Source organism: Sander vitreus, chromosome 23 (assembly GCF_031162955.1).
Source record: "Sander vitreus isolate 19-12246 chromosome 23, sanVit1, whole genome shotgun sequence".
In the NCBI taxonomy this organism is placed as follows: domain Eukaryota; kingdom Metazoa; phylum Chordata; class Actinopteri; order Perciformes; family Percidae; genus Sander; species Sander vitreus.
Window position 1 is genome coordinate 6,358,060 of NC_135877.1, and position 27,140 is coordinate 6,385,199.

The 27,140-nt window shown below is 41.8% G+C and overlaps 1 protein-coding gene across 1 annotated transcript in view; it reads left to right on the top strand.

Annotated features, from left to right (window-relative positions):
• The window catches only part of camk1da (calcium/calmodulin-dependent protein kinase 1Da), a 65,608-nt gene extending 38,721 nt beyond the window's left edge, over positions 1–26,887 (top strand). The window contains exons 4-11 of the mRNA XM_078242557.1: positions 13,536–13,674; positions 14,479–14,605; positions 19,141–19,216; positions 23,335–23,447; positions 24,126–24,204; positions 24,438–24,525; positions 25,253–25,514; positions 26,276–26,887. Coding sequence (XP_078098683.1) covers positions 13,536–13,674; positions 14,479–14,605; positions 19,141–19,216; positions 23,335–23,447; positions 24,126–24,204; positions 24,438–24,525; positions 25,253–25,514; positions 26,276–26,400 — 1,009 coding nt within the window. The 3' untranslated portion in view covers positions 26,401–26,887. The remainder of the gene's footprint in view (positions 1–13,535; positions 13,675–14,478; positions 14,606–19,140; positions 19,217–23,334; positions 23,448–24,125; positions 24,205–24,437; positions 24,526–25,252; positions 25,515–26,275) is intronic.
• Positions 26,888–27,140: the final 253 nt, after the last annotated feature.

Sequence of the window (27,140 nt, forward strand, 5' to 3'; positions counted from 1 at the left end):
TGGAGCTTGACCCAAAATATTATTTTGGCCTCCGCTGTTAATCTGTCTCTTTGGGTAAGTGAAATACTACATTGCTGAAGTAAACTATTAAGCAAACATGATGAGCGACAGGAAAGACTATACTATTCTGAGTGTTTGATTTTCACATCAAACAAAGAATCCTTCTTATTATTTTTTGGGCATATTAGGCATTTATTTTGACAGGACAGCTGAAGACATGAAAGGGAACGACATGCAGCGAAGGGCTGCAGGTCGGAGTCAAACCCTCACCCGCTGCGTCAAGGAGTAAACCTCTATATATGTGCCCGGGGCTCTACCAACTGAGCTAACCGGGCACCCTGAATCCTTTAATCCTGACAGACTTTTTTGTTTTTATATTGAATCTAGACAAAATATACACTTGCTGTTTGTTGGGAGTTTTATCTTTAGTAATATTTCTATATTATATAATATAAGAGTAGGGCTGCACAATATGTCGTTTTTTTATCGTTATCGCAATGTCAACTGGCGCTATATACGCATCGCGAAAGGCTGCGACATATCGCGATAGACACTCCGATTTTTTGTGTTAGTTGAAAGAAAATATCAGTAGAAAATTACAGTTTAAAAATAATTTCATTCTTTTCTTTCTTCTTTTTTTAGTGCTGCCTTTTATATTCAATTCAATGTTAAATGTGGTCAATAAAATAATGTTGGAAATTAATTTGTTTGTTTTAAATTTAACACGCAATTTGTTGTATTTTAGCAGAATACTGAAAGCTGCAGAAACGCAGAACTGAATACACTTCAATATCTGTTTATTTATCGCGAGAAATATCGTTGATCGCGATATTCAACAACCTTATCACATATCGCATATTTTCCTCATATCGTGCGTGAGTAACAGGTACAAGTACTCCTTTATACCTGTAGCCATATCCTTCTTGAATAAGGGTCAGGGGAGGAGTCCTCTTTGAACTCTTGGCTACCTCATTTCGTCCTCTTTCTTTTCTTTCTTTCTTTATTCCTTGGTTGGTTATATATTCTAGTCTGTTGACTATGTGTTGAGGATGTCAGAAACGTTGATAAAAGGGGTTGGTGATGTAATGTAATGGATGCTGATGTCGTTGTTGACGATGGTCATTGTTGATTGTATTGTGTCAACTTTGTAGGCTGATATGCACTTTTTCCTATCCTCTGTAGGTTACTTTGACGCTGCTATCCATGCATCCTTGTACTGGTATTCATTTGTCCTCGTACTGTTACGGTTGTACGGTTGTGTTCCAGTTGGACTGTTTGTAGAACCTGTATGTATTTATGTGTCTTGTTTGTGTTTATACTTGCTGCACACCTAATCGCCCTTTGAGGACACAAATAAAGTTGAAGTTGAAGTGCAGCCCTATATAAGAGCTATAATTTCTTAGTTGATGACAACTTTGTTATTTGATTTAGATTTAAATAGTTGGTAGTTTACAGAGGGATTTCTTTCTTGAGTTATTCATAAAACACTTTATACACAAAATTAGGGATGCACCAAACCCAGATTTTTGGGGTTCGGCCGAATACCGAACCCACTGGTTAAGATTCTGCCGAACCCTGAACCGAACCGAATCCTACTCCCATCCTCAGTCCATTAACACAGTAAACACATTAATGAAGTAAACAATGTCCACAGCAGTGCATTTTTCATTTTATTTTATTTTAACTGTAAAAAAAGAAAAGAATAGGCAACATTATACCAGGCACACAAGTGGGATAAACTATTTTTGACAAGGCCAATGTTTACCCTATCTCAAGATCCAATCAATATCCAAAATATTAGCCTTTTAGATTTATAATCCCATAAAGTAGGCTAAGTAGGTCTAAGGCTAAGTTTTTAGCTGTGACTGTCCTTCCTTTGCCGTACCTGAAGTTGCTGCATTTTGGCTGCTGTCCGTAGATTCCTTCATGCACAACTCGTATTCTTTTGGATGTTTCATACGCAAATGTCTTAACAGCGGCGATGTTGTGTATTGTTTAGGGTCCTTGCCACCACGAGAGACAAATCGACATTGCAAATTGAACATGTAGCTGGACTTGAATGGCCTTCTTTTGACTGAAAGTACTGCCAAACAACACTTTTTCTGCTCACGAGTTCCATTTTTACTTTCTCACAGCCTACTGCATTGAACGGTCCACCTACGTAAACACCTTCCCGTAATCAACGGCGGCGGCATTACGTCGACTAGCGTAGCGCGCGTAGTGCAAGCGTAGAGTCAAAGAGTATAGAAGTAACAAGAGGTGAAACTCAATGGAACGTTCTATTGAGTTTCGCCTCTTGTTACTTCTCTTTGGTAGAGTTCGGTTCGGTGGAAAAACATTCTTAATTTCGGAAGAAAACTCCGTCAAAAAGCCCAATATTCAGCCAAACCCAAACCCAAACTCTGGGTTCGGTGCATTCCTACACAAAATACTCCATCTCTGTCATTCTCACACTTTTAATCTTATTCTTCTGCACCCACCCACCCATTACCCCCCTGCCGGATTTCACTCATTTAGGGCTTCCTTTGTGTTGGCATTCTAAACTCCGGTGGATTTCTGAGGACTATGGTTAACTGCTCCTCAGATCTCTGCAGGGTAAATCCAGACAGCTAGCTAGACTATCTGTCCAATCTGAGTTTTCTGTTGCACGACTAAAACAACTTTTGAACGTACACACGTTCCACCAAAACAAGTTCCTTCCAGAGGCTATTTTGCCGCGGCGATTGTGATTGGTTTAAAGAAATGCCAATAAACCAGAGCACGTTTTTCTTCCATCCCGTAATGCTATGTGGACTAGCCAGACCCTCCTCGGAAGGGCCGCGGTGGAGGAAGGTCTGGCAAAGCGGGACTACATTTATGGTGATGATGGACCAGTAGGCTTAAAGCTTATCAAAGGTTTACAGCCCACAGAGCACGATATTTTTTAAAAGACAGGCAAATCAAAGGGTGACAGTGTATCAGTATCAATGTAATAGCAACAAATGTGGAAGAAAACTGGCAAACATGTTAGTGTTAGTGGCAAACAGAGATCCACTGTAGCTTCAGCCGGTTGTTGTGGTGTGGCCGTACAGTAGTAACATTCTCACTAATAGGTTGATAGGATTTGGCTCCTAAATAGGTTACTGTGACATAGTTACGTCAGACCTCATCTGATAATGGATCTTTTAACTGACATCACTGATATTTAATGGTATTCATGTATAGCTGCAGTGACATTTTCAATCCAGGCTACAGGCATCCACCTAAAGAAAACTGTTTCTGCTGGAGATTGTATGGCTTAAGGCATTCATAATAGTATCCCTGTTAATGTATACTTAAGGGGTATTTTTTATTGGTAACACTTTAAAATAATGGTACATGAATTATCATGAATTCATGATGAAGAATTGAAGAAGTAATGTTAAGTAGAGATGCACCGATTACAATTTTCTAGGCCGATTCCGATTTCCGTTTTTTCATTGAGTTTGACCTGCCGATACTGATTTTAGTCGATTCTGATTTCATTTTTTCTAGCCACTTTACACCACACACAAATATTAAATTTTCCATGGCCGGGTTAGCTCAGTTGATAGAGCAGGTGCACATATATAGAGTTTTACTCCTTGACCCAGCTGCCGCGGGTTCGACTCCTACCTGCAGCCCTTTGCTGCATGTCATTCTCTCTCCCCTTTCATGTCTTCTTCTGTCCTATGGAAATAAAGGACTAAAATTCCCGAAAAAATATTTATTTTCTATCTTTTCTTTAATGGAACATTTTGCATAGAACATTGAACATTTTTTAACAGATAATTGATCGCTATAAAATAGAACTATATAAATAATAATAATAATAATAATGTATACTTTATTAATCCCACAAGGAAACAATGTCACTCTGTTATTATTACACACATTACACACAGAATGAATTACACACACATGCTCGGTACCTATACATGCACTAATGGAGAGATGTCAGAGTGAGTGGGCTGCCCATGGAAAGGTGCCCCGAGTAATTGGGTTCGGTGCCTTGCTCAGGAGCACCTTGGCAGTGCCCAGGAGGCAAAATGGCACATCTCCAGCTACCAGTTCACCACCATACTTTGGTCCGTATGGGGACTTGAACCAGCAACCCTCCGGTTCCCAACCCAACTCCCTGATAAAGAAGACATGAACATCATAGAAATCAGAAGTCATGATGATTCAAATACCTTAATTGATGCATTAATGAATGTATTGTTCCTGCATTAAGTACTGTTAATCCTTGTACATTAATCATATTTCATGAAGTACTACATGAATGAATTCATGCTTTTTCACGGATGAAGTTGAAAACAGGTTAGATCCAGAATGCTTTAAAGCTTAGAGTTTTGCCACTTTTGCTGAACAGCACTCACTGTAGCAACAGGTGGAAACTAGAATGGCACTCGGAGAACGCAGACCTCCGCCAAGGCCGTTTATACATTCCCATTGTTGTGATCCCCAATCCTGTGAGCCATGAGATATGATTGGGAACTATTTTTCCGATTACTCTTGACACCACATGAATGCAGCACAAATGTCCTATCTTGTAATGTTAACGGAAATAAATTGTGAATGCCAGTGGTGGAATGTAACTAAGTACATTTACTCAAGCTCTGTACCTAAGTACACATTTGAGGTACTTGTACTTTACTTGAGTCTTTTCTTTTCTTGCCACTGCCTACTTCTACTCTGCTACATTTCAGAGAGAAATATGGTACTTTTTACTCCACTACATTAATCTGACAGCTTCAGTTACTAGTTACTTTACAAATTCAAATGTTTGCACACAAAACACATGTAGTTTATAAAATACAATGTTAAACGACCCAATAACATATAGGCCTACAAGTCCAGCTGAAATGATTAGAAGATTAAACACTCAGTTTGATTGACAGAACTGTTTGGATCGTTTCCAGTTTCTAAAATGGGAGGATTTTTCTGCATCGAGTACTTTCACTTTTAATACTTTAAGTACATTTACCTGATGATATTTACATACTTTTACTTAAGTAACATTTTCAATGCAGGACTTTTACTTGTAACAGAGTATTTTCACAGTGTGGTATTAGTACTTTTACTTAAGTAGAGAATCTGAATACTTCTTCCACCACTGGTGTCCACTGGTGAAAAGCCCGAAGTCCCCCCCCCAAAGGGACTTACCATCTCCAACAGAAAACACTGTTCACAAACTGCTCCAAACATCTCTATTGTAGTCCAGCCTTTACTTCAGAGACAAACGTGGTCACTTTGTAACACACGTTATAATGCTCGCCTAGCTGCTAGCGTGGCACGCCCTCATACTCTGCTTCTGACTGGCTAGTAGTCCTTACCGCGCATGTGTGACTCCCAACAAAGATGGTACAGAAGTGAGATGTCTCATTCTGTAGCTAAAACAGAGAGCTCAACACACAGGGTGAAAAGAGGAGCTGCAGCAATGTGCAGCACAACAAAAATATGGTGTTTTCTGATAATTAAACCACATAAACCTATTCTGGTACAACCTCTAAATACAATTATGAACCTGAAAATTAGCATAATGTGAGCACTTTAACTTACTGGTAAAACATTAATAATCTTCCAGGCACTTATATGTTTTAGTATGGTTAATTACTTGTATGTTATGTTGTTATTTCTGCTATAGCAGAGTCAATAAATCATCATCCCAAGAGGTTTTGACGGTACAAACCTGCGGTTTCATTTAACTGCTTTTACTTTCACAGCAAAAGACCATTTTAATTCTCACAAAGCGTGACAGAGATAGGGCTGGGTGCCAAATTCAATACTTTTTAGGCACCGACCGAATCGCCTCCTTAGTATCGAGTATCAAAAAATGTCCTGTCATTCAATGCCAAATTTCAATACCTAAGGAGCAGATCCCATCAGCGTCAGTGAGCCAATAAGCACGCAGCATGCTTCTACCAAGATCTAATGATGTCTGTGATTGGCTGTCTAGTGTTACACGTCGTAGAGGCAGGCGAGAAAAACTCTACGTTACACAGAGAGACGGGGCTCACGTAGTAGGAGCTGAACAAAACAAATAGATAGATTTGTGCTGTAATTTGTAATGTTGTAATTTATTTTTGTTTTTGTGTATTGGTATTGGTACCAGTATCGACATTTTTTTTTACGATACCCAGTCCTAAACAGAGACAGAAACAGGAAAGACCCCACCTCTGCTCCTTCGTCCTCCTGCACACCTCCCTCTATCTTTTCCCTCCTCTCTCACACCATCTGCTCTGTGCTTCTTTCACTCAATGGCTTTCTTTCTTTCTTTCTTTCTTTCTTTCTTTCTTTCTTTCTTTCTTTCTTTCTTTCTTTCTTTCCTCTCCTCTTGCACCTCATTTCCATCGCCTCTTGACTTTTTGCCTGCTCACTTATATTTTTACCCTTTTTCTATTCATGGGATATAGGTCGAGTGCCATAGTTACAGGGTCAAAGGTAACACCTGGGTTATAACCTTTCAGGGTGGCATTATCAGCATGAGGGATTTGTTGTGAAGTTTTGAAATGTTTGTTTGTTTATGTGAATTTTCTTTCTTTTTTTAAACTAGACGAGAGCGTTCAGATAATCTAAGAGACTACCTCTGTTATCATTTGTATCTTTGCTATGTCACTTCTTATTCCAGTTGACTGATGGCTTCACAGTGCTGTTTTAAGATTCTGCATGTCTTATGTTCAGACAGAGAATCCGAGAAGGACACGCTTCACTCTGAAAAATATGTTAAAATATAGAGGACTCAGTGTAACAAGAGAGAAGGGGGAGAGAGAGAGTAGTTTAGTCCTCCTTTTCATCTGGCCCCAGTGCTGCAGGCGGTTCTTCTTTCTGCTGTACACAGTAGCTTCATCACTGTACAACCCATCTGCCGAAACAGAAAGCAAATGTGTCCATCGCTTGCTGTAACTGGTGACGGCAATCTGTCATCAGTGCTTCAGCAAACATTAAAGCGGAAAGTGGGGCTTTCTGCTGCATTCATTTGTACCAGTCACGACTGTAATAAGTAACCTCATGTGTTATAATTATGCGCATTTATTGAGATGCCAGGGTTTAATTTTCAGCAGACAGGAATCTCATTTAGGTGCAAGGGTTCCTAAATATTTTCTGTGTAATTGCGGCGGGGCAGATCGATGCAGTCTGACAAACGCCTTCCTTCCCTCCCGTTCATCCCAGCTCGTCTTACGTAACCCTCCACCGCAGGGAGGCAATCAGTCCGCGCTGCTATGAAAATCCATGCAACTGAGTGCAACGGGGGCTTGATATTGATGCTGTTTGTATTGCCAATTGCATATTAGTAAAGAGATTAAAGCACATGTACTGTAGTGTGAAGAGAAACTGGCTTCTAACAAATCCAGAGGAAAGAGTTTCAAAGTACGCAGCATCTGACTGGGATGAGGCTGTCATCAAACCTCAGACAGGATATGTTGCAGATAAATAGATGTGTGGTATAAATATAATTCTTAGAATATAGTTTTCCGTGGGGTTTTGAGTTGCTGCTTGATTTCGCAGCTTCTCCTTTTGTACTGCTGGGCAATTCTTCACCATTATGTGTATGTGTATGTGTATATATATATATATATATATATTGGTGAATTTGTAGTCTCGCTTGCAAGACCTATCTCCAGATAGATATAGATATATCAATATGGAATGTCAATATTAGGATTGATTTCAGCCATATCAGCTAGCCCTGGATTTCTTTTGTCAAGTCCTGTCTGAGGGAACATGTGTAAACCATTAGCTTAGCTACAATGCTAACTACGCCAAGTAAATTAGATCTGATGGTCATTTTGTTTGATATTGTGTTTACATAAAATGTTAGACTTTTTTTAATTACATTTTCTACTTTTTGTTGTTGTTTTTTTTCATTCTGAATATCAGACATTATTGTCTTCGTCTTTAAAAGAAAACAACTTTGGACTGTGTAAATGACGGCGACAAAGATGGGAATAAGTCCAGGACGTTATCGTTCAGACAAAGTCTGATATGTTGTATTTTATTAATATATTAGAATGTTGTCAAAAAGCCAGACCAAACACAAAATCGGAATCTCCGTGCTTTAAGATTAAAATCAGTCAAACCAAATGATTTAAAGTGCTCACACTTAATATGACTACACTTTATACGTCAAATGAAAGTGTTTACACAGTTCACAATGTTTTTTCTCGGTTTAGTTAACAATCTATTTAATGTCTGGAAGGGTGTGACTTCACTAATTCTTCTAAATAAGAAACAGGAGGGATTTTATTGGTCTCCCGTTATTTTAAATGGTGCTGCATACACATATTCAAAGAACAAATGCCCAAAAAAAATCTAATTATTGATCTATTGCTTAACTACTGTCTCTCTGTGGTAATCAGGTGATGTGTACAAAGATTAGGAGTTTAACAGTTAGTGTAACCATAGTGTTTACGTGACAGTTTCCACAGAAATGCCTTAATCTGATCCAAAACAACTGGATCCAACGACTGGATCAAAGAAAGCAAAGAAAGGGCAGCCTTTGAAACAGCGGGGCAACTGGGATTAGTTAGTCAGGTCTCCCAAGACTGTGATGGCTCTTCATCTCAGCCACTTTGAACAGCATGTATCACACACACACACACACACACACACACACACACACACACACTTGAAAATAAGGCTTGCTGTCAGCCATGATGCATAACTATCGCCTCGAGACAGCGATACGGCTGCCAGCTGCTAAACAGATGAGCTGACGGAGGAGAGATGGATGAAGGGAGGGTGAAACAGGAAGGAGGGAGGAACGTTCAGGGTTTTTCCTGGCTCAAAATGGGCCTTTGGGAGAGGGGGGGCGGTGGCTAAGCACAGCAGTAAGCATTACCGGTCTGCGTATAGTAAAGGCAATGAGTCTGTGTTACCTTATTTGACAGAAATCTATTTACATTTACCTGTTATTTCTAACAATTCGACAAACAAAAATGTATATTATCCTTGAGTAAATGAAACCGCAATTAACAAAACTGGTTAAAAAAGATGATGTTAAGTGTGGCTGGGTTGGGACAGTGGGTAGAGCAGGCGCACATATGCTGAGAGGTTTATGCCTCGACGCAGCGGTCCAGGGTTCGAATCTGACCTGTGACCATTTCCTGCATGTCTTCCTCACCTAGCTATCCTATCAATTAAAGTCGGAAAAGCCCCAAAAAAATAATCTTTAAAAAGAAATTCTCTTTGCAGGAAAAACCCTGACATTACAACAGTTATCCTGGAAAAATGTTAATACCTGAAATTCATCCGTCAAATAGTTAGAAAGTAGAGATGACTCCACCCCCAGAAACAGATGACTTTGCAGCTTGTTGCCCGAGAAGCCGTGTGTAAAACGTGTTCTTTAGTCTATATGTTTACCAATGCCGCTGGAACACATTGTGTTGTGTTTACGTGCTGCACGGTGCTGTTGACTCAGGTCGGCAAAAGCAGCATGTGCCGAATTTTGAGCTCTGTGCCGGTCTGATTTTAAGCTCGCCCACTGAAAGCAGTCTGTACACGCCCACACAGTGCTCAGAAGATCTTCAATCTGCATTAATAAGGGACCGTTCGGTATTTATGGAATGGACCACCGGAGGAAAATAGGGTCATGTCTTTTTATTCTTTGTTGAGGGGAGGGTCATCCAATTTTTTTTAGTCTAGCGGGGAGGGTTACCCAACTTTTGTATTCATGAGAACAGCAACATTTCAAAGTGGCTTGTTTGGTGCATATTTATCCATGTAGCTCCATGTAGCTCTCTCAGTCTCGGCCCCTATCGCTAGCAGATGGGTTCCTCCCTATTTAGTCAGCCAGACAATTTGAACTGTAGCTTTAGAGACCGTGGGATTTCCCAAACTGAATAAATCCCGCTCGCACATATAAACACAAAACTGCTTTGCTAGCTCCATCGTGTTGTAACTAAGACATCTGATGAAAAAATAATTTTATTCATTAGCATGATTGCCGTACTGTTTAGTTCAAAAACATCCAAAACACCGTACGAAACTTTTATTTTGAAAAGTCAAAGCTTGCGGACTGCACCAACCTGGGAGGGCATGAGACGGGAGGTCTCCAGGCTATATATATATATATATAAACGACAGCCTTTTCAAGGCATTTGAGAAGGAAGGAGTGGTAGCATGCAAGCTCCCAAATTGACGCTCGTCTGAGAAATGGAGTTTTGGATAATGTTCAGCTTCGGCAGCTTTACCTATATGCTAAAATATACAATGACTGAGGAAGCCTAGTGATGAGTCCATAGCAACCAGTGTTGAATTTGTTTCCACAACAATGTTAGTGAGTAAATCTACTGAAATGGCCCCCACACCATAACAGAGGAGTGGGATGCGTAAGATGAGAATGCAGCGGTTTAGTCACGCAAGTCATGGCTGTATAAAAAACAATGGCTATCTATATGCCTTTGTCAAGCCCAAACCAGTACAGAAGGCATCAATAAATTGTTGGGGAGGGTCATCCCTTTTTTTACCATATCATTTTGGAGGGTCATCCAAAATCTATTGCTGGTGAAGGGAGGGTCAGTTCTATTTTGACTAAAGATCCCAAAACTCCTCCGGTGGCCCCTGAAATAAATAACGAACTGTCCCTAAGTGAAAGTGGGGGTTGAGGTCACAGGGGAAAAAAAAGTTTCATGCGGTTAAAAAAAAATTGCTTATAAGTGAGGGCAATTATTCCCAGGATTTTTCCTGCATTGAGGAATTGTTGGCGCCCCCCTCAAAGAGGTTTTAGCCAGCGCCAAAGGAAAATCACCAGCACCAAAACGTCTTTGACTTTGAGCAGTAAACTCCCCTCTCATCCACAGCTGCTATATTTTACACATGTGTCTGATAAACCAGCCAAGCTGCATTGTTGTGACTGGAACTGAATGTTCTGTTGTAAAGCTACCACTAATGCCATCTCAGTTTGGGATCGAGCAACCGGTTACGGTACACAGTGTTCACACTTATCAAACAAACTGGACGTTGGGGTCAAGTGTACTCGTATCCGGGCCCAGGTCCCTGGCCCAGGTGCCGCCTTACTGCATAATACCATTATATTTTTATAGTTTGAATTGTCACCTACTTCCTGAATTTTGTGTTTTCCTTCACATAAATAAAGACATTTCAGAATGCAGCAAATGAAGTGTTTGACGCTTAACATCAGGGAGAAGGGAGTTTACATTTTACAATCAAATAAAAATGGCGGACAGTAAATATAGTGTGCTATAGTAAATATGATTATATTCATATATTGTCAAGGTGCTTGTGGCTTTTCTACTGGATGTTTTAAGAGTTTCTATTGTGTATCAAATGAAAGGAGGTGATCTGAGCTTATTTGACAATCGCACAGCCTTATTTGACTGGCTGTGTGTATTGTGTGACAACGTATTAATTGTGTGTGTGCTGTGTTTGTTTGATGTGTGCGTGACCTTGTATGTGTGTCTTTGGGTTTTTCATGCCTTTGCACGTTTGTGTGTGCACGCTTGCTTTTAACGTGTGTGTGTGTGTGTGTGTGTGTGTGTGTGTGTGTGTGTGTGTGTGTATTCTCTTGTGTGGGTGCTTCTATCTGAATGCCATGGTCTCTTTACGCAACCATGCAGCCTTGTGGCTGATCTCCTTTTTCTGTGTGTGTGTGTGTGTGTGTGTGTGTGTGTGTGTGTGTGTGTTACCCCTTTCTTGTCATTCCCAGACATGACTGCCTCTGAAACCGAACAAGTCGCTGCTGAGAGAGAGAGAGGATTAGCAATTAATTCTGATCTCTTTTTTTCAGAAAACTTCATTAGAGTTTAACGTCCACAGGCTCTAATCTGATTTGTTGCCGTGGCGACGCCCCCGCAGATACGCCTCACAACTCTGTGTGTGCGTGCGCGCACGCAGTTTGCCTTTGTGCATACTTGTGTGTCTGTGGTGTTGTACATGCACATTTCTTGCCTCTAGTGTATGTTGGTGCTTGTGTGCATATGCATGTGTGCCTGTGTGTGCCTGTGTGTGTGTGTGTGCCTGTGTGTGTGTGTGTGTGTGTGTGTGTGTGTGTGTGTGTGTGTGTGTGTGTGTGTGTGCATATGCATGTGTGCCTGTGTGTCCTTCAGTAGTATTAACATGCAGTATATAGAGAAAACTATGTGAGCATTAAAACTAACTAAATTACTTTCCGCAGATCTGATTGTAGTGTTATTAATGTATTATCTGCTCTAGCTTTTGCAACATTTTAGACACAGAAATGGTAATAATAATATATGTGCACCCAAGTCTTCCACAAACCTAGGGAAAACACAGACTACTATTATTATTACTACCAGTATATATTACAAGTACTGCTACTGTGTTGCTGCATTTATTACTTACATGCTGCTTACATACAGTACGTTGGCACTTTTTGCTACAACTTGCAAATAGTCCAAACCTTTAGATTAGGTGATATGGAGAGGTGAAGGAGGAGGTGATCCTCCAGCAGGGGGAGCTATGTGTCTGTACAGCAGATGGTGAGCCAGTTCCCATCTGTACATACTGTCTGCACACCTGAACAAGTCATGTCACGTGGTCTGGAGTCGTAAAACATCAAACTAAATATTGAAAGAATCTGCCACAGGGGAGAAATTACAGATAAACTGTTTTTTTTTCTTGTGTCAAATGTAAGTGTCTTTTTTTTTTTCTGCTTGCACAGAGCTGCACTGCAAGTACGTCAGAGTATTTTATCAACTTGGCAGGAGCGTAGACTCCTTTCAAGAACAGATATTTCTTTGAAAATGGAGCAAAAAAACTACTAAACTACTAATTTCACATTATTTTATCAGTATGGTTTGTAATTTCCCTTTGAAAGAAGCAAAACAGTTGTTTGAGATTGTTCTCGAAATTGTGCTATTGTGATAATATTGGGATTTCATTCATTTTGAAATCCAATCTACATGTTTTCAGGTCAGGACATTAAGGATGTATAGCTGCATTACTGCAAGTTTTTGGATTTCTGTATGGGTCGATTTTTTTTATCATCTATTTTAAACACGTGAAATATTCTCATCTTTATGGTTTACAAAGCCACACACACAAACACCTGTGCATTTCAGCTTTTACCTTCCCAGGACTCCAGGGCAATCTTTTAGTTAAAGCCTTTCTGCTGCAAGCAATAATCTCGGAATTCTAGGATTTTTTTTGGAGCTGCATAGGAAACAGACAAGTCAGGACATTTGTAAAAAAAAAAAAAAAAAAAATAGAAACAGTGTCCAGGATTATAGGAGGATGCATTTTCCAACTTTTTATCACACTTTGAAAAGCAACATGTTACAAGGTATGGTCAACGCTGCAGCGTATATGAGTTTTTTATGTGTTTAGGTGTGAGGTAGCACATGGCTCACAGCTTCCACACACTCTTGGCTGGAAACATCTACAGCTCATAAATTACCAGAAATCTAGACCCAGCAAGACCCCCCCCCCTCCAGCCTTTTACCAGTTACTGCCATGTGTAAATGTGTGCCTGGCAGAGTTTGTGCATGCATGCTAATGTTTTTAACAAGCATACACTGACACACACACACACACACACAATCCTTCTCGTTTTGCAGGGTGTCTGGCGGAGAGCTGTTTGACCGAATCGTGGAAAAAGGTTTCTACACGGAGAAGGATGCGAGCACGCTGATCCGACAAGTTCTGGACGCTGTGAACTACCTGCACAAGATGGGCATTGTACACCGAGACCTGAAGGTACTGTAAGACAGACACACACACACACACACACACACACACACACTCACACTCTCTGTCTCTGAGCTAGAGTCCACATATTTAGCATTCAGCACTTCTTTTGTTTGGGCCTTGTTGTCTGAAGTATTTCAGATGAATGACACAGCAGCTGCCGGTGCGGTCAACATGTTTGTTGTCCTCACGTGTGGCTGCGTGCAGCAGATATGTTACGTGTTATGTGTTACGTAGGTAGGTTTGTAGGTTACGGTCAGCTCATCAGACATTTCCTAAAAATAAAGATTGTTCACAAGTCCCGCATCTCGAGTCCGAGTCGAGTCTGAAGTCTTTTGAGGACGAGTCTTAAGTCAAGTCTGAAGTCACTGTGTGCGTGTGCGACTCAAGTCTGAGTCTCAAACTCCAGTTCCCATCTCTGACACACACACAGACTCACACACACACACACACACACAAACACTCCCCACATTTTAAAACCACACGAGCCGTTTGTTCTCACTTGACAGCCAATGACTTACTGGAGCAATAAGAGCAGTGTCTCGACACATGCAGTGAATTGTGGGTCAGCGCTTCGCGTGCCGGCTGTTAGAAGGAAGGGGATTGGTCAGAGCAACCCCCATAAAAGAGGGTTGTGTCTGTCACTTTTAAAGTTGTATAAATATTAGCGGCTCAGATCTTTTGAGCCGTAAGACTTTTTTCTTTTTTCTTTTTTTTTACATAAGACAACCCTAAATTTAAAACCCATGAAAACCTCAAAAATCAAATCAAAACACTTGGTTCTCACTCTCATTCTCTGTCTCCTTCCTCCAGCCAGAGAACTTGCTGTATTTTAATCCCCAAGACGAGTCAAAGATCATGATCAGCGACTTTGGTCTTTCCAAGATGGAGGGCAGCGGGGATGTCATGTCCACTGCCTGTGGCACGCCGGGATATGTGGGTAAGTTAGTCAGTCTTCCCTGGCCTCCAACAGTCTGTAATCCTTCTTCTACTTCTTTGTTTCCCCTTGAACAAAGTCACCATGCTCTAGTGTCCTGGAAACTGTTGGAGAACACTAAAAAACCTTTCTGAAGAGACAGTTAACAGAGACGTCTGTCGGTTAAGCTTTCCATTCCTGCACGGCACATACACGTGATGGTGTGTCGAAAATCTTTTTTGAAACAATGGCTCCTTGATTTGTAGATGTCTATCTATCATATCGGTGTCGCGGTTTGGTGATGGCGGTCGTAGCTCCCACTGGTTTTTATGTCTCATTATGTCACTACATGTTGGTGTAAACATGAACTGAGCTGTCTCTTTGGACTCCTGCAGGCGTTGGTCCAACAAAACACATGAAAAATGAAAAGAGCGCATGTTGTTCCCATCTGACACCATTCATATTTCCCATTTACACACTTACACACGCTCACAGATCTGGCTTATCACTCTCTGACAGGACCCCCCCCCCCCACCGTAGAGTCAACATGAAGCCGAACAAAACTGGTGCGTGCGTGCGTGCGTGTGTGTTTGTTATTATAGGAGACAGATGATCAGTGTTAACAGCGCACACACTTCCATGTTGGAGCACAAACAGACCGGTTGTTCTGACAAACAGCATACAAACTCTGTCATAAACAAATCTGTCATAGAAATACAGTTTTAATTTTAATGTTGAACTTGAAAATTGATTTTGTATTGCCGCCACTGGGCCAACTTTACTACACCCAGCTGGAGTCCATGTTGTGTAACAGTTCAATATTTGTAGTAGTTTTAGTTAAATCAGCTTCTCATAAACTGCCTGCTTTTCTTCATTTTGATCTTGTTTTTTGTTTTTTTAAACCTTTGAAATTTGACTTCAACAAAAACCGCAGATCATAATTCAATTCAAAACTTTATTGCCATGTCAACATAGTTGATTGGAATTTGTCTTGAGTCAAGAATTTGTTGAATGAGTCAGATATGCACATGTGGAGGCAAAACACACCATCGTTGTAGTCAACCGAGACCGAGTCATTACCAAGACCAGAGTGTATGTAGAGACCGAGACAAGACCAAGACCAGACCAAACAACTGAAACATACAGTATATACACAACTTGCTAATATGTATATGATTATGTGTATCCCTAAATCCCTTTGGATGAGGGGTGAAGAGATTATGGAGCGTTTTGGTACAGAGAGGCAGATCGATAACATCAGCCAGCTAGCTTCGCTAGCGTCACTTACACTTAGCTTACCGTTCTTTATGCTTCCTAACTTAGTGCAGATAAAAATGTGAGGTGGTCCCACCTGTCTCAGTCAGCGTTACATTGCAGAATTTACACACTGCTGTGTGTTTTCTTTCAGATGTCGTTTTGCAAATAAACTCTTTAAAAACTCTCGACGCCAGTTTAGTACTTGAGAGATCCAGCTGTGTGAATTTGTGCACGGAAATGTCCAAATGTGAATTTAGTTTGTTGCGCACAAATATTTAGTGTCCAATTTTTGTTTCACTTCACAAAACCGTATTTACATTTGCAAATCTTATAAAACACGGGTAAATAATATCTGCACCCCACAGTGCTGGAACGTCTCTCAAATCAATTGAAAACAGTCCTGCTTACACATCTGTCTCCTCCTTCACGAAGGAATCAGTGACATCTATTGGAAACACACACAATGACTCACCTGGAGCTTAGCTTGTACACACACACACACACACACACACACACACACACACACACACACACAAAACCACTGGCTGAGTGGGGATGTATTACTAACTTAAACACCACCTCTACATTCTTTAAATGGTCAAATCCTCACATCATTTTCTCTCTCTTTTCTCTCTCTTTCTTCCTATGTCTCTCTGTACCTCTCTCATCCAGCTCATTTTGGGCTTCACCCCCCACTCCGAGCCTCCTCGCCCTCCTGCAGAAGTTTGCTTGGCCACAGGGCATTTCCACTCTAAATGTGACTCAGCTAAAAAAAAAAAAGCCCTGGAACCTACACTACATTTTACTCCCGTATACCACAATGCAACGCGGTCATGTTTTCCGGGAGGAGAAGAAAAAGCAGAAAGGACCCGGTTTGGTCGTTCCCTATATAATTCACTATTCCATAAACACTATGTAGGGAATAGTGAGTGAGGGAATGAGGTTTCGAACAGAGCTATTATTATCTTGAGCGTGAGGTCAGATCAGGAGTCAGAGGTTGATGGGATGCAGAGCGTGCGAGGTGGCAGAGAGGAAGGCACGCACAAACTGTCTGTCGCGTGTCTGACGGGTCTGTGATGTGTAACGGGACACACACACATTCTGGCACAACACAATCAGCAGCAACAGCAACTAAAAACAGAGTCCAAACAGTCCAACACAAAGATGATAAGGTCCCTCCCAGAGTCTGACAGGTGATATGTAGAGCATGCTGTGTAGAAATACCAAAGTTATGAGAATGATCAGAATCAGAAAAGGGCTTATTGTCAAAGTAAGTTACACTTACAAGTTTGGTGCATATATAAACAAACATATTAAGCATTAATATGAAATAAACAAGAAATACAAAAACAAATATATACAAAATAGGTGTTTAACATAAGAAAAAGGAGGCTCAATGGGTTAAGTGCAGAATGTGCAAAAGATATATGTAGCATGTGTAATTGGCAGGTGTATCGTCCAGGATGGAGGTCAGTGGCGGTTCTAGGAAGAGGCCAAGGGTGGCCAGTGCCCCGTAATATTAAGCCTTGACCCCCCTTATGGCCCCCCTAACTGTGGCAAATATCTTCATGCATTTTTAACCCCACCTATATCCCCAAAGAGGGGATATTATTCATGTGCACTGATAAATTAAATATAGGTTAACACTGAATGAGTATTCTTGTGTTCATGTTAAATGTGTAGCGTTAGTACTTTGTAGAACCAAACCTATGGAGGGTTGGTGGTTTGTTACACTTGTGCTTAGTATATTTGCTACACCTAAAATCGCAGGTGCCCCCAGCCTGGCCCCTCCATTTGAAATGGTCTAGAACCGCCCACTGATGGAAGTCAATGCAAAGTGTAGTGACTAGGGGTGTCAGGTGGTGGGGGTCCGGGGCCTTGTTAATAAGGAACTATATATAGTGTCAACGTTTCAGATTACTACCATACTGCATTTAGATCATTTTTTACCCTGAACTCAGTTTGTGAAGTAGTGTGCATCAGGCAAAATGATCTCAGTGTGTAAAAATGTCCTAATTCTGAATCCAGAAAAACAACACACATCTTCCAAATGAGTCAGGGTCGATCTATAAACAAAGCTCTGATTCAGCACATGTGCGCAAAGTTTCTGTTTTTGCCCCAGATATGATTGGTATTTCTTCATATCTTGCTCGTGTGTGGTTGGGTGCCAAATTGTCTGTGTGTGTGTGTGTGTGTGTGTGTGTGTGTGTGTGTGTGTGAGAGGGGATGTTATGGTGAGCTCACTGTTGTCAGTAATTTGCTCTGTCCAAGGCTAATGAGTCGCAGGGGAAGGTCAGGCCAGGCCTGTCTGTTGTATAAACACCAAGATCAGAGAAAACAACAGAGAAGAAGATTTTACAAAACAGCCGAAAGAGAAATAGTTTCTTTTGTATCGCTTCCTCCGATTCGACTCCACCGATCTCCCCATAGTAAAACAACGGCACAGCAAGCGCAGAGCGGTTTTACCGCTGATCATGTGTAGGCGGCATTAAAAGATAAATATAGTCGCTAAATCATGACATCATTGCTTTGTTTGGGTTTTTAATTTAGGTCTTGTTCATGTCAGTTAAACTTCTTGCAGCCGTGAGAACCTGTACCTCCCGCAGAAGATTTCCCACCTTTAACCGCACTGACATGTGATTTCAATTTGGAGAGTCTGCACATTTTCTCTGTATTCAGGCTCATAAAACAGCTACATTTCCATGTAAAAATCGCACGGGAGTTTTAACTGGACCTCAAGCTGACAAGAAAGGAATATGCTCCTAATAACACAATCCCAATTTAAGCTTAGTTCTCCAAACACCAGGCTACTGCAACATGGAGTAACATTAGGCTCGTTCGAGATAGGCCAGGTCTGCGCGGAATCACTCGCCGGCTATCGCCGCCCAATGCATGACGGTCAGCTTTTTGTCCGACTTGATCCCGACTTGACGTCACGCACACGCGGGCAACGATAAGCTCACGAGATCAATGCGCCCGCATTTTCCACCGACTGCCAGACCCAGGGCATGATGGGAAACGCCTGGCTCTCAGGCAAGCTGACACATGGATCTGGTAACATTTTAATACATCAGAATTGGACCTGATTGAACAGGATGTGAGTTTCTGTGACTTCCTGTTCAGAGTGAAGGCTGCCTGAAACGGCTGGAAACTGTCTGAATTCACCTCAGCGTTTTGTCACCGCCCACTGCTGCTGCCGCCTGCTCCCGTCCACTTTACAGGCGAGGCGCAGCTCATCTCGAACGAGCCTATTAGTAGCAAAAGCAAGCGACTAAAGCCCACCATTTCTTTCTTTCTTTCAGCTCCAGAGGTTCTTGCCCAGAAGCCGTACAGTAAGGCTGTGGACTGCTGGTCCATTGGAGTGATCGCCTACATCCTGTAAGTACCAACTGCTCTTCTTTGTATTACATCACACTGTACAGCAAGTGGTTTCATCCAGGCAGCCTGACTGATCAGCACATGTTCAGTTGGTGTCAGGCGGTGTTATAGCCAAGAGCACCTAAACCGAGACCAAGTCATTACCAAGACCAGAGCATATCGAGACCAAGACAAGACCGAGACTTTAAGGGGTTGAGACCGAGACAAGACCAAGACCAGACCAGACAACTGAAACATACAGTATATACACAACTTATATGTATAGCTAATAATCACTGAATCCCTTTGAGTTAGGGGTGAAGACATTTTTAAAGTTTTGGTACAGAGGCAGATCGATAACATCAGCCAGCTAGCTTCGCTAGCATCACTTATACTTACCGTTCTTTATGCTTCCTATCCTTAGTGCAGATATAAAATGTAGGTGGTCCCACCTGTGTCGATTAGCGTTACATCGCAGAATTTACTCGCTGCTGTGGGTTTTCTTTTAGATTTTGTCCAGAGGCCTCTTCATCCGAGACCAGAGACAAGACGCGGTCAATTCTGAGACCGGTCTCGAGTACTACAACACTGGTGTCAGGTTCACAGTTTACATGAGTTTCTCACCAGGAGCCACATTAACACCTCATGTCAGATGCGGCCGCACACAGTTTTTTTCTACCGACTGCAAGACCCAGGGCATGATGGGAAGCGCCTGGCTCTGAGCTGATCTAACAGATGATTGGTTCAGGATTGACTCAACAATAAGAAGTTTTACGTAAACTTATGTATTTATAAAACTTATATATATAAAACTTCATATATATACTTATGTATTATAATCAAGTTGGCTGAACACATCGCAGAGTTCTGCTACTATCTTTTGCTGCGAAGGGTCAATTAGCCAGAACAAGTGGAAACACCTGTGTGATTGCGGGGTTATTGTAACTAATTTTGAGGTTGTAGGCTAATAGAAATTAATAATATCCATTCATTTAGTCTTAATTCAATTGAATAGACTTTTTTTCACAGCAACATTTACATTGTCATAGCAAGGACAGCACAGGGGCTACTAATAACATTAACAATGGATCTGTTCTGTTCAAGTGTCTCATATTACAGTAACATCCACAAATGAAGATTTGTACTCTCGACACCAGTTTAGTACTTGAGAGATCCAGCTGTGTGAATTTGTGCACGGAAATGTCCAAATGTGAATTTAGTTTGTTGCGCACAAATATTTAGTGTCCAATTTTTGTTTCACTTCACAAAACCGTATTTACATTTGCAAATCTTATAAAACACGGGTAAATAATATCTGCACCCCACAGTGCTGGAACGTCTCTCAAATCAATTGAAAACAGTCCTGCTTAGACATCTGTCTTCTCCTTCACGAAGGAATCAGTGACATCTATTGGAAACACACACAGTGACTCACCTGGAGCTTAGCTTGTACACACACACACACACACACACACACACAACCACTGGCTGAGTGGGGATGTATTACTAACTTAAACACCTAAAACCACCTCCACATTCTTTTCATTAAGCTAGGTAGCATCAATTTGTTATGCTCTAGCAACTGCAATCTCAATCAAAAGTTTCAAAGCTTGCAATGCTAGTAAACGCAAATGTGTGTATGGAGCCTTCTCCCCTCAAAGGTAACAGAACTTGAAACACTTTTGTTGGTCCCACGTGTGTGTGTGTGTGCGTGCGTGCGTGCGTGCGCGTGTGTGTGTGTGTGTGTGTGTGTGTGCCGTCATCAGGGCCAGATGGAGCTCTGTGTAATGGCCTTGTATGAACATGGAGCTGCAGGCTAGACTTCTTTTTCTCTGCTTTTTGTTTTTCTTCTGCCGTGTCACCCCCCTCACCTCTTACCACCATGCACACACACACACACACACACTTTCACTTTTTTGTGTGTGTGTCTGTGCACGTGTTTCAGTGTGCGTGAACATTAAAACCTCCAACATCTGTGTGCTAAGCTTACTGTTATGTGCATAAGGTTGTTTTACTGTGTGTGTGTGTGTGTGTGTGTGTGTGTGTGTGTGTGTGTGTGTGTGTGCGTGCATGAGTGCGTACGTGCGTGCATGCGTGTGGCTGACTCTTGTTGCAAAGATAGATAGATAGATACTGTAGATAGATAGATACTGTAGATAGATAGATAGATGATGATGGATGGATGAATAGATTTTATTGTCATTCAACTGTACATACAGAATGCACATATGAACGAGTTTGACAGCACATAAATATTAATATTGCACAAATTGAAAGGTGTAAGCCTACTTGCTTTATGTCAGCACATCTGATCTAAATATCTGTTTAATAATCAGTTAATGACTACCTCAAACCTCCACACGGGGATCAAAACCAAACATCCCAGTATGGTACAGAACGGCCAACTACAGCAGGGTACTCTGCAAAGGTCTCTCATTGTCTCTCTCTCTCTGTGTCGCGGCCTTCTTTTTCTATTATATACATTGGTGAGTTTTTGGTGTCACAATAAGTTTCTTTATATGTCTGTGAACCACATGTTAAATTAATCTTTTTCTATAAAAATGAATGAAATTAGGTTTTGGTGCAGCTGCCATCTTAGTGGAGTGTGTGTGTGTATATGTGTGTGTGTGTGTGTGTGTGTGTGTGTGTGTGTGTGTGTGTGTGCGCGTGCGTGCGTGAGTGTGTGTGTGTGCACGCGCATGCATGCGTGTGAGGGTGAAAGAGAGAAAGAGCAGCTCCCTGCTGGCAATTAGCACAATTAGTGTTGGGATTCAGACCATGTTAGCTTTTAGCTGCTGCTCAGGTGGAAAGATCACGTCAGGTAATTAGCCATGATAATCACCTGGGATGTGTGTGTGTGTGTGTGTGTGTGTGTGTGTGTGTGTGTGTGTGTGTGTGTGTGTGTGTGTGTGTTCAGTTGGATGGATGGTGAGTGACGGCTGAGTCGCCAACCAAAAGGGAAGCATCTTATGACACCAGGCAGACACTTAGTTTCTTCCTGGTGTGTGTGTTCAAACATGTGTATGAGTGTGTGTTGTGAGTGGGTTTAATGGAGTGGAGGGTTGGCTGAGTGACAGATGAGTCTGTAACTAAATGAGAAGCCAGAAGAACAAACGGAAAGCCTTACTTTCCTCACGGCAGGCAGACTCCTTCCTTTCTTCCCGGTGTGTTTTTCTTTCAATCCGTTTGTGTGTGCGTGTGTGTGTGTGTATTGATGGAGAACGGCATTTTAATGAGTTTTTATCAGAATCTCTTGGTGCATCCAGAACTTTAGTAATGAGGTGCAGATGATGTTTTTGGTTGAGCAGCAGCTCAGCTGTTGGTTCAGTTGGCTCATTATGGAGAATCAGACTGGAGCCTGAAGCTTCAGTTGGCACTGAGAACCAGTTATCTAATGTTCACCCGATTAAGATGATACAGCCAACTACTGCCAGGACTACGAATAAAGAGGCTGTCACATTAACTACTGCTGGACCAACATGACTTTTTCCCCTGCAACAAATACAGGCAAGAAAACCATTAACAAACGGACACAATTTGCCAGGTATTGATACAAATCCCATGATGGCAGATATATGCAAATGTAGAGACAAAAAACCTGAACACATTTTGTTCATGTATAGTTATAATATGGTTGGAATCATCAATTTAGACAGCGATATTTTGTAAAATGATAACATGATCATATGTTCACCTTAATATTCTACCAAAGGTCAATATAAAGTAATATAATATTGCCCAGGCCTTTTCCAGGGCTATGGGTGTTCATGATATATTGTTACCACTCTTATCAACGAGTCATCAGAATGAGTAAATGAATGTACTGTAGGGTTGCATTCATTAATGAATATGTCCATTACTTTAACGTATAATTGTTAGTTAGTAAAAAAAAATAATAATGTTTTGTCCAACCAGTGATAATACAACTGATTGTTTCAGCCCTAAATGAATGACTTAATACATTAGCAAATGAATGAATGATTTAATGACTGTTAATAGATAAAGCAATCAGTAAATTAACGTATTTTGTACTGCATGAAATGACACAGTGAGTTAGCAAACGACTGAATGAGGAATAGACTAAATGAAAGACGTAATGAACGAATCAACGGTTGACTGAGTACGTGTCTTGTCTGCAGGCTGTGTGGCTACCCTCCGTTCTACGATGAAAACGACTCCAAGCTGTTCGAACAGATCCTGAAAGCCGACTACGAGTTTGACACACCCTACTGGGACGACATATCAGACTCAGGTTAGTCTTCTTCCTCCTCTTCCTCCTCCTCCTCCTCCTCCACCTTCTTCTTTCTCTGATTCCTTGACCATTTTCCCTTCCTCCTCCTCCGTCCACCACACATGGCACATATGGACCACACAGCACCTCTACATCACGGCCTGACAGCATCTGCCTGGAATTAATGCATTTGGGAGTGTGTGTGTGTGTGTGTGTGTGTGTGTGTGTGTGTGTGTGTGTGTGTGTGTGTGTGTGTGTCGATTGGGGATAAAATAGCATTCATGTGCTGTCAGGTAAAGCCTCGTTTTCAAAAGTGTCAGGTTTCCTCTTGAAGCAAAGATAGCAGACGGTGCTCAGATCAAATGGAAATCTCCATATTTACGTGGGCTTTTGCAGATTTCTGCTATTTTGTAAGAAATAAAATCATTTTTCACCTTAACTGAAGATGCAGCTCTGTCTGTGGTGCCACTTTTTCCACCACTGAAACCCGAACTCAACAAGCTATTGTCGTTAAACTAACGTCAAGATGTGTTTACCATGTTAAAAAGTCGTACATTTGACTTGTTGAAACCTGCAGAAACCCTGACAAAGAAAGGTTTCAAAATGCTGTGTCAAGTTGGTATGGTGTTTTGTGGTCTAAAGTTATTGTTTAATTGCCCTTTCAATCTTTTTTCTTTCTTTTTTTTTTTCTTCTCCCAGCCAAGGATTTCATTGGCAGTCTGATGGAGAAAGATCCAGCCAAGCGTTTCACCTGCGATCAGGCACTCAGACACCCCTGGTGAGAAACACACTCACACAGAATGTCATGCACAGGAATTAATGCATTTGGGTATGTGTGTGTGTGTGTGTGTGTGTGTGTGTGTGTGTGTGTGTGTGTGTGTGTGTGTGTGTGTGTAGAGTGAGGAACACACTCACACAGAATGTACACAGGCTAACAAAAAGACATAAAATCTATACAGATATTAATTTACAGTCAGAAATGTTAACAGAGACTTTGTGTGTGTATATCAGGATCGCCGGGGATACAGCACTCTGCAAGAACATCCATGAGTCAGTCAGCCGACAGATCAAAAAGAACTTCGCCAAGAGCAAATGGAGGGTAAATTTTGTTTACTGCAGTTTATTCTTTGTGGTTTCGGTTCTATTGCAGCATATCACTCCAGTACGACTCCTCAAACGATTGTCTGTGTTTTTAGAAGATGAATCACTCCGTAAAAGTAAAAACCGGGCCCACCACCATATGGCCAGGAGTTGACCTTCATCATCCACTTTTCCTCCTGCAGCTCTTAGAAGAAGAGTGACTAACCCGCAGCCTCGAAACAAATTCCTGTCTCTTTAAGAACTGCTCCTCACACAGCATGCCATTTCCAGCTCTGGGTGTTAATAGCACATCCAGCTTGTGTAATATTTAAACCTTGCACGTTTTTAATCAAAGATAAAGTGCAACAGAAGACACTATCATGGCTTTTGTGCACTAGTTCATCAAAAGCAGATTCTGGTCTGCAACCTCAGAGCCATTATGAAATGAAAAATCTTTCTTTTCAATGACGTAATATCCTTAATAATCCTTAGTATAATCCCCTGCTGCTCCACAGCACACTGATAGTACGGAGACCTCATCCTGAACCAAAAGATAAAAATAAAACCATCACAGAGAAGTTCTGCTCCTTCCCGCCTCTCAACTGATATTCCTTTGTTTTAAACTTCTGAATGACCCGTTGCCATTATGTCACAAAACATCTTATTTTAGAGACACGTCATAAAAGATGCTACTGAAATGTAAAAAAAAAAAAATTGTCATCTTCCCATTTCCTACCTCTCTCCAGCAAGCGTTCAATGCCACCGCCGTGGTTCGGCACATGAGGCGGCTGCAGCTTGGCAGCAGCATGGGGAGCAGCGTGGACGCCTCCAACCCGCCGAACAGGCCGAGCCAGACGCAGAGGCCGGCCCAGAGCCAGAGCCAGGCGGGCCAGAACCAGCCAGCTCAGAGCCAAAACACCGGCCAGGCGGCGCAGAGCCAGAGCGCCAACACAGCCGCCAGCAAAAGCTCTTCCATAGACAACAACATAGCAGCTCCCCGCAAGGAATGTGAGTCAGTAGTATCAGTAGCACCAGAAAGTCAAGAGAACATATGTGTATTACACAAAGTTAAAGAATGGATAATTGGCTAAAACCCCTCCCCTGGACAGCAATTGTCCAATCCTAGTTTAGCAACCGCTAATAGGCACAGCAGTCCTTTCATTTGGATTTCCCCACAAGCGGAAGTGATGTGTAGAGTGATACTCTGTATGTATAAAGAGTGTGGAGGGTGGTGTGTGGAGAGTGTTTTCAAAAACAAAAAACAAAAGAGTATAAATGTGGGGAATGGATTAAACAAAAAGGATGAGTTCGACAAGGAGCAGGCAGAAGCATAATGCTTATAAAGTCTTGCCCCTACTTTACAATATCATATTATTACATAAAAAAACAAACAGATATGCATAAACAAGCATACCACATTTTAAGTCATACAATAAGCCAATAACTTAAACAGCATACAACTATACACTGTGTGTACATTCCCATTTATATATTCAGGTCACCTTTCTGTATTTGTCAAGTATTGTTTTCTTGAATTTATTTTTGAACTGTATAATATTATGACTCTGTTTGATCTCATTGTTTAGACCATTCCAAAAGGTCACCCCACAAACTCAAATACACGTGCTTTTATATTGCACACGTGCCGTGTGTGAATAGAAGGTACGGTTTCGTAACGAAAGGGGACGTGGCTTAGAGAAGGGTCAGCGACAGCATTATTAAGAAAACATACATCGCTGCTGATCCCTCTGCCGACTCTTCCTTCTCAGGTGCAGCTGCACCGATCACGCCCTGCAGTCTGGCGTCTGCAGCCTCTTCTCCCGCCGCCGGGGCAGAGCTGAACCGGCCACATCCCTCCGCGGTCGCCGCCCCGGTGCTCACGGAGACCAAGTGACGCCAGGTCCCGCGGGGAACCAGCTGGGAGGCCACGGCGCTGTGAGGCAGAGAGACGGAAAGAGACGGAGAACGACAGAAGAGGAAGAGGAGCTCCCTCTTCTCTCCCCCCCCCCTCTTCTTCGTTCCTCCCTCTCCTCACTGCATTTCTACTTGGATGCGCCCCCCCCACCCCCCAGCAAGTTCCCCGCCCTGCTCCAGAGAGAGCAGATGACTTTACCCCTGCCCCACCGATTCAAGCCACACTGCGCCGTACTTTACGTTCGCCCGTTTGTACGGCCGGCTGTGATTGGTTGCTGTCTAATGATAAATGGGGTGTCGACTGCTGCGAGCTCGCGCAGTTAATTGGTGGTTCACGGTGGGGCCGGTGGTATCATATTATTCAATGTCAGTCAACATCAACTTCCCTCTTGAATCTGGTCTTTCCTTCGACACTTTATTTAGCTTTTGTTTTTCCTTCCAAATTAGGTTTGACTGTTGACAATTGGATTATTACAGTTAATGTTAAAGGTGGTATGTGTAACTTTTTAAAAAAATTGATAGTGCTACTTTGGTATAATTACTGGAAATAATCACGACCATCGCAGGGACGATGAGTCACATCCAGCAGATTACCTCCAAATCTGACCTGGTGACAGAGGCTGTGTTCTTAGGGATGATCTGATTCGTTTGCACTAATTGTACTAATGTAGCAAACTAATGTGACAATGATGTCATGTGAAAACGCTACATATTGCACCT